General features: G+C 43.9%; 1 protein-coding gene across 1 annotated transcript; it reads left to right on the top strand.

Moving 5' to 3' along the window:
* Positions 1 to 666: 666 nt before the first annotated feature.
* Positions 667 to 6872, top strand: LOC112563045. The gene is made up of 3 exons (XM_025236742.1): positions 667 to 998; positions 2663 to 4020; positions 4159 to 6872. The coding sequence occupies exon 3, from the start codon at positions 4713 to 4715 to the stop codon at positions 5733 to 5735; it is 1023 nt and encodes a 340-aa protein (XP_025092527.1). The 5' UTR covers positions 667 to 998; positions 2663 to 4020; positions 4159 to 4712; the 3' UTR covers positions 5736 to 6872.
* The last annotated feature ends 1738 nt before the right edge of the window (positions 6873 to 8610 follow it).

The following is an 8610-nucleotide window of genomic DNA, read 5'->3' as shown; positions in this document are numbered from 1 at the left end:
AATTACCTGAAAATCCTGAAGAAAAGAAAAGAAATTCAGTAGAAAAGTAAGCAGTTACCCTTTGCTCTTCTCCTTGAACGTCAATACTTTCGTACTCAGCTCAATCGTGAAGACCATTTCTGAGAGGTATTCTGGAGGTTGTAATGTGTTCTCAATGACAGACTTTAAAAGATTAATAGATATTTCATTTAAAGTAGCTCACCGTGAAGTGGCAGAGGACAACATGCTGAAGGTTTATGTTAAAGAATTCTAGTCTTCCGACTTCATTCATTGCAGTAATGTAAACACAAACAAGCGTAACGATGAAGAGTACTCATTAGTGATATGGTGATCAACCTGTGGACTGATCACTGCTAAGACATTCTTAACTTGACAATCATTTAGGATTTAAGGGTTAGGGCATGAACCTTCCTTCGAGGTTTTCCCCTTCGCATTGCAAAACGATTGAAACAGTCGCATTTATCGCACAAGGGGGGGCGGTGACGTCGACGACCTCACGACACCATCCACATTGCTTTAGTCGCCAACTGTGCAGTACACACTGTGGTGTGCAGCTGTGGTGTGTAGACTGTGGTGTGCAGTCTGTGTAGACTGTGGTGTGTAGACTGTGGTGTGCAGTCTGTGTAGACTGTGGTGTGTAGACTGTGGTGTGTAGACTGTGGTGTGTAGACTGTGGTGTGCAGACTGTGCAGACTGTGGTGTGTAGACTGTGGTGTGTAGACTGTGGTGTGCAGACTGTGGTGTGCAGATTGTGAAGACTATGTAGGCTGTGTAGACTGGGTGTGCAGACTATGTAGACTGTATAGACTGTGGCATGACGAGGGCGTTCGCGTTGCTGAGCCCAACAGCTGACTGTCTACACTGGCGGCGTGTACTTCACACGTACAGAGAAACACAATGGCGACGATCAGACTTCGAATGCTTAGTCGTCCCACCACTGTGAAGAGGGGCGAGTGGTGAGTGAACATTTCTTGCTGAGGACTGCACAACTTCACCAGGTAGGTCAACAATACACTTTTGATAAATCACAGGTGACACGCTTGTCACTTGTAGCTGTCTGATGAGGTCAAAGTTCGTTTTCTGTTAATAATAATGGTGACAAGATCACGAACGGTAGCTCGATCTCTCTGAACTGTGTCAGCCGACAGTATTTCGAAAGAAGAAAAAGCAGGGGCGTAGGAAGATGCTCAGCTTTTTTTTTTAATTATTAATAGAAATCATAGATTAGGTTATTTCCCCACCCCAACCCCACATACACCCTTTTTACTCTCCATTTTTGTGGTTCTCGACTGATTTGTATTCCTACATATTCGGTATCCACTTAGTTCAGTTCTATCAGCCATTTCTGGAGGTTTATTTCAAGTCTAACAACAACAACAACCAAGAAAGTGTTAATGTGATCACACTCTGGCGCAAGGTTACCCCAGTCGCACTGCTCACACCGTGTCACCGCCGCCAGGTATACAAAAACTAGACTTTGCATGAGTCAGACGATGTCACACAAGTCTCACCCGATGTCGCTCAACCATGCAAACTGCATAATACACTGCATCACAGCTACCTTATACACATCTTCACCTCAGAAGCTGTCTCGCCGACAAGGAACGTAGCACGTGACCGAGGTTATGTTCAACATTTTTCTGGATGCGTGCGTGCGTGTGTGTGTGTGAGAGAGAGAGAGAGCTGACTCCTGCCTCGACCTCTTGCCAGAACGACCGAGGATTATCAGGGGCCTCTAAAGTCGGTCGAGTCGATATCTTTCTTGACTACTCACAAAATGTTGGAAGTAATATTTCTGTCAGTCTAGGGCACCTGAGGATTGTGTCTCGACAGTCCAGCTGCACACAGGTCCCAGATAACACGCGTACGTACACACACATGCACACAGACACACACATGCAGGTGAATTTAAACATATATATAGATATTACACCTACATTTAAATACTCACGCACGCACGTGCACACACAAACACAATCACTCACGCTCACACATATTCACGCAAACACACGCGCACACAGACACACGTGAATATTTTGTACACGAACATTATAAACACCCACGCGTGCACACACAAACAAGCACGTGACTGAAGAGCTACATTGAGACGTTTTATCACAAGTGTAAGATTAACCCTCGTTGAGTAGTAACTATCCCACGACAACAAAGTAAATATAGATTACTACGACTATGAACATAAGGAAGGGGAAATATATCATATAAAACTGCCATAATGAAAACTGAAATGATTGATGCAAAGACGGTTGACCCTGATTGATGTGTGATATAACTGTAGGAGTTCTAGTCGTCGTCGCTATGGTTATATGTTATATCATTGGAATCTTCTTCATCCTGTTGTCCAAGGAGATAACATTGGAATCTTTCTGAAGTTTTGTCCTGTTATTGAAAGAATTTAACTAATGAAACATTCCTAACACTTCGTCCTTTGTCTGAGACTTTCATGCAGTTGCATCTCTTCCTGCCTCTTTGCACGAAATATAGGATTTTCTGAATGACTGGTCAAAGAATGACTGCTTTAAGCCCATTGACTCTAAAATGTTTTTCTATTAGAGTGATGTTGTTACCCAGTAATGACGGTCACTTAGGGAGAATAGATAGTTATAGCTTTTGAAAATTTTTTCAAATTTTTTTTCTATTGCAGACCGGCAACCCTGCTGAGACGGCTGAAGGAGGTCGAAGGTCCTCCATGCACTCTTTAGCAGTTTCAGAACGAAATTTGTGTTCTCCGACCTCAGGTCATTAGCTGGATGTTGAGACAGAACGGCTACAGTTCAAAGCCAAGAGGAAGAAGTTAACCCTTGTGCCGACGATCCAAAGATGATTTGCCAGTCAAGCGGGAGCGGGGCGGAAAGAAACATTAAATAAATACAAGTGCTGGATACGATCTTCAGTCAGTCCAAGTCCAACAGTGCGACACGGAGCATGGTGGCAGAGATGGTGTCGCCACGAGATCTTTTTTCTGCCAATTTGTCTCCTCGCCCTCCGCCCTCTTTTCAGCTCCCCACAATTCTGTCTTCACACGACAGGAGTAAAAAAAATTAACACTTTTGTTTTGTCTGCACTCTTGAGGTCTGTCACCGCAGCTGTGACCCCCCACGCCAGACGTTACCCCATTATTCACGTCGCCGGGGTCAGCTTAAACGGCTTCCCGACAAGACATTGCATGATAAGTAATGGGATAAGCACTTGTGGGCTTAAAACTCTGACGGATTTAGTCTGGCGCCTCTCTTGTTAATGTTTCCAACGGTCGAGTGCCGGGTCCTCGTGTGAACGTCCTGCTGCCACAACAGCGGATGTCACCTTGTGAGCGACAAGCCAGATTTTCACACGTGGCCTTTGTAATATATAATAACACGTGTGCAAATCACTAAGGATTTTAAACACTGCGGTTTTCATTTTCATCGGGGTAGTTGCTTTTTAGATGGTGGAGTAGAAGCATCTTGACAGATGTTACTGACATTGTACTTAAGTGAACAGCAGAAGGTCACAATCCAAATGCTAGCAAATGTTTCTTGAGCCCTTCAGAAAGGAGTTCTGGAAAGATTTTTTAGGATAATGAGTTGGATGTGGAACAACAGGAACAAGGCTAGAGGTGTCACAGCTCAAGATAAAACAAAATAATAGAAATAACATGTGGTAAACGATGACTTTCCTACCACATCTGAAACATAGGAAATGTTTGATTACAAACTGATTTTCGTTGTCAGAAACACGTGCTGGCGACGACTTGAGGTGCAGTGTAACACCAGGTGTAATGTAACTCCAGGTGTAATGTAACACCAGGTGTAATGTAACACTTCAGGCAAGTGCTGGATTCGAGTTACGTCACACGTGGCAGATGAAGGTCGGGTGCTTGAAGGACCGTGCAAGGAGAAGGTGCAAGAGCAGACACCTTGACAGTCAATGGCCAGGTGACAGAAAGCGGAACACGTGGCATAAAGTCAAAGGACTACAAGGACCAGACTACTTCTGCTAAAACACTCGATCGTCAGGTTCATTGTAAGCTCACCTTGCGAGTACAGAGAACTTTTTGTCTTCGAATTGCTATAATTATGATACCGAACCTATTTTATTCATTGTAGAAAAAAACCCCCAAAAGATGGCACTAAAGTTTTCAAAATACTTTCTGATTTGCAGACGATGTGTTTTGTACTCTCTCGCCGCTGCCATCCGTCGACACGGAACAGCCCGCGGCATTGTGTAACATTCAAGAAAGAAGAATTTATCGTATTCCTGTCTGCCTGCTGAAATTTTAAGCCAGCGAGAAACAAAGTTTTAAAATTAATATATATGTCTGGCGAGTTTTGCACCTGATGTCTGCAAAGATAAATTTGAATCCATTTCACAGGTACGGGCTGCATGAAGTCTGCCGACGGAGATGAAAGTGTTTTAAACCTGCTGACACTGACCCAACTACAACTCACTGGAGTATGTTAGCTCAGATATGTATAACATTTTTTACAGATAATTAATGAGATGAAGTGTCACAAATTACTCTTTTCCTCATAATAAACAAGCGTCAAAGAGCACCAACCTCGAGACATAGACCCTCCCCCTTGCGGAGTGGGGAGGAGCTGCGTTTAGAATAAATGCTAACGAGGAAAGCAAGTGAGGACATGTTTCAGTGCAAAATTAAACAATGCTCCCTGTGGAGATGAAACTGTACTCTCTGCGATCTGCAGAAGAATGTGATGCGGCAAGGAGATGCGACTTACACTCTCCAGAAACAACAACAACAACAACACATTAAGATGGCGCTACTACGGCGGAGAGCTAAAAAAGTGATGTACCTTTGTATGTCCGCTTACATCTTGATTTTCCTGTTGACGATGTATTTCTGGAAAGGTCTCTCTCACTCCAGCACAATCGTAATGAGTGGCGAAAACTACGAACAGACGAATAATGTTTTGGCTGGTGAGGCAGAAGGATTCGGAGACGATAAGTCCCTCCATGACCTGCCTTTGAACATCATGCCAGAGAACATCATGCCTCTCAGCACCATGGCGCCCAGAAACGTGGACCTAGCGATACAGCAGGCCGGGTGGAGACTGCCTGCTAAGGAGGACCCGGGTCAGCCTCCCCTTCAGCACAATAAATACGTGGTGGTGGAGGAGGCACTTCCGGGAAGGTTTGCGGAAGTCGTAACTGCGCATGCCATTCGAGTGGAGGGAGGTCTCCAATTTCAAGATCTTCAGCTCTATGACACAGACCTGTCGGACGGAGAGTTGCCTGCCGTTGGGGATTCGCAATTTTTCGGGAAGATAAGCTCACGTGTTCGTAACGGTTTTAACGGCCTCCGCCCGAAGGATGAAGACGATCCTGCTGCTGACGGGAAGCAGAGAGACAAGGGGTCACATGAGGTCAAAGCTTTACAGGGTCGGGTCAATAAGGATGACTGGATGTCACCGGATGGTCTTGTAGACAATGCACCGAACCAGCAATGGTCACCGCATCTACCACCAAACACCGATTCTCAGCCCTCGTTCTTGGATAGCAAAGCATCCTCAGCCGATGTCGTCGTGAACGTGTCTGTCAGCAAGGCCGTGGCAGATTTTCAGAAAATCTCTGACATCACAATCTATTCGGCCTTCCTCGACAGCCGGAAGTCAACACAGCTCGTTCGAATGATGGCCGTAGCACCGGTCAGTAGACGGCCGTCAACCTTCGACCTCTGGTGTCTCTTTCCATGGCTGAGGCCGTGGAACCCACTTTAGTGACAATCAAACAGTCACCAGACTGCAACGGTGCGAAGAAAAACTGCCACTACACTCTCTCCTGTCAGGTTCCATCTGAAATGCAATTTTCTCAGACTCTGCTCTCTCAGAACGACATTGCAGTCGTAGGAGGAACGAAGAAGAGCAACTCCCTGATGCAGACAGGTGAACAAGTTCGTTTAACCGTGACAGTCAACACAATTTCTGCAGTCAATTCGTCTGTGAAAGAGCAAGGCTATAAAAATCCAGAGCGAAATATCGTTTTCGGTGTGTGTGCCTCCTTTTCATGGCAAGATTCCGGTTCTGCGTTTAGTTGAGTTTGTGGAACTGAACAGAATCCTCGGCGCTGCCCACTTCACCTTTTACAAGTTTGGTGTGTCGAGAGAAATTGCGCAGGTGTTGACATTTTACCAGAATGTTGGGCTGGCCACGGTGCTGCCATGGAGTCTCACTGCGCCCAATGATATCTTTGAGAAAGGAGAAGCAGTTGCCATGAGCGACTGTTTGTACAGAAGTATGCATTTATTCGATTTTGTTGTTTTTCTTCGTGTGAACGAATTTATCGTCCCTCATGTGGATTACACGTGGAGTCACTTGTTATGGAACGTTCACATGCGGTCGGAAAACCTCAACACTATCGCGGCCACTTATCAGGTTCTTCCTCTAGCTTGTTATCCCGCAGACACCGGAAGTTGTGCGACCAGTCTTGAGGCGACTCCCTGTGCACGTGATCCAAATCGACCAATCACAGAGATAACTCACTTTCTGACGTTGAGAAAAAACTTTGTGCTATGGCAACGATACAAAAGCGAATGAAACAAGTGTGTTTGTTCGACCAGAAAGAGTTTTGGAACTTGGGGCTCACAGGACGGCCAGACTCGTGTCGGAACTGTTTGTCTCTTTCAAAGTCGAACCAGGGCTGGCTTTAGTCCGCAAGTACAGAGAACGGTCTTGTAAACAGACGGTTAGTAAAACATCTGTTGGCCATGTCTGCAGCAGTCTCGTCCTGGATGAAAATCTCGCGAGGTACGAGAAAGAACTCATCCGCAGGACGAAGCGAGTCCTGCAGGCGCTCAGTCGTTTGGTGTGATATGTGTTTATAAGTATGATTCGAGATGAAATCAGTGTTGCGAATAATTTGTTTTCTTTGTTTCCTTTTATTGAGAGTGTGGAAAACGAAAAAAAAAAAAGGATAATGGTGTCAGAGCACGAACTAATATCCCTGGACTGCTTGCAGACGATTATTTTTAGTGAACTGCTAGAACGAGGCTACTTGCTACAACGCTTCCGGTTTAGCCACCGTGGTTTAGCGAATGATTTCGACGGCTATGTCAGCAAAGTCTGCGAGAGTAACAACAATAAAGAAAAGCACAAAAGGTGGTTTATACTGCTGCATGGTAGAATGTAACTGTGCGAATATCAAATCTTTCGGTGTAAGTTTTTTTTTCCGCTATCGCGGGTAGGTATATCGACAGAACAAGACAAGTAGCGAGCGGCTCTCATTCATTCTAGAGGCCATTCAGACAAGTTTCAGTCCATTGAGAGCCAAGATTTGTTCAAGGACCTTTGAAGAAGAGTGTATAAAAAGTACTGATCTTATTGTTGGCTAATTCATTTATACCTTTTACTCTCCTCTTTCCTGTACGTGTTTTTAGCGACTATAAGGCTTAGACAATTTTCACATAGCCGAAAATATGCCCATAAAAAATAAATTTAGTTATTAACAATCGCCTCATTCATTAAATTACTCGAGAAGTGCATTGATTGAATATTCTTATTGTTTAAAAACTCGTTGTATATGAATAGACCAAGATCAACACCAGTGCTTTCAGTTCACACACCCCTTCGCCGACACAGATGATTTAAAATGTTTCTTATGCTGTGAACCAGTATCAGAGTTTTTTAAATCAAGAACAGAAAATACAAGCGGATTTTATATAAAGTCGAGAGACCAAGGTGAAGCGTATATGCAAACACTTCAGTGATTGTAGATCTCCGTGTTTATGTGCGATTCATATTATTTATTATTTCATAAGAAAGATTTCAGACATGTGACGAATACGTTTGTGTTCTAAACAGGCACAAGTTTGGTTAATATTGAAACAAAGCAATGCACTTACGGTAATTGTATTGTTGATACCAAAAGTCTCGTTAAATTCATCTTCGCGCTGCTCTTCCGGAAGCCAGGTCGTCTTCTGGTTCGCCGAGACTGACCGCGGAGAACTTTGCAAGAGGCCGAGTGAGTCTCGGCATACAGACATCAGTCCATCTGTATACGTCCATGGTTAGAGCCTGTTGTTGTAGATTTGCTTGAGGGCAAGTACAGTTGACGGGAGTCAATTTGCTTACATCCAGTGTTTATCTTTAACTAAGGCCATGATCGTAGACTGGGGACTGTGTGGACATATTTATTGTCAGACTCATTATTGGGGTTTTATCCTTAACCTCTGTGATAATTAACATTTAAATCAAGAGTTGTGAGCACTCCCTGCTAATATTTACACTCAAAAGTCAAAATAAAAGAAACACGTTCTTCCTGTCATGCCCTGAATCATTAAAAAATTTCTGATGACGCAGTAGCTTAGGGAAAGTCAAAATGTTGAGGTAGTTGCGGATCACGAGAAACCACTCAAGCCTGCGGGTCTTCTCATGACTGCTACAGTACCACACGGTTTGACTAGCACATTTGTTTACAAAAACACACAAAGAAAACAAATCTTTTTTTTGTGGGGGCTTACCCGACCCAGCGTGACACCAATATCTTTCTAGCAAAACATATTAACAAAGTTAAGATGAGAAATATTCAGTTCCAAGTAAAAATTCTTATAAGGACAATAAAATATAAATTCATTGATCACATGCGTTACAGAATGAC

This window comes from Pomacea canaliculata, linkage group LG4 (assembly GCF_003073045.1).
Source record: "Pomacea canaliculata isolate SZHN2017 linkage group LG4, ASM307304v1, whole genome shotgun sequence".
NCBI classification, from domain to species: domain Eukaryota; kingdom Metazoa; phylum Mollusca; class Gastropoda; order Architaenioglossa; family Ampullariidae; genus Pomacea; species Pomacea canaliculata.
Note: the sequence above shows the minus strand (reverse complement) of the source record. Positions and strands in the feature narration are given on the sequence as shown.

Bases quoted from the DNA above. Each gene is read 5' to 3' on its own strand.
- LOC112563045 (XM_025236742.1), top strand. From the start codon at position 4,713: ATGCGGCAAGGAGATGCGACTTACACTCTCCAGAAACAACAACAACAA.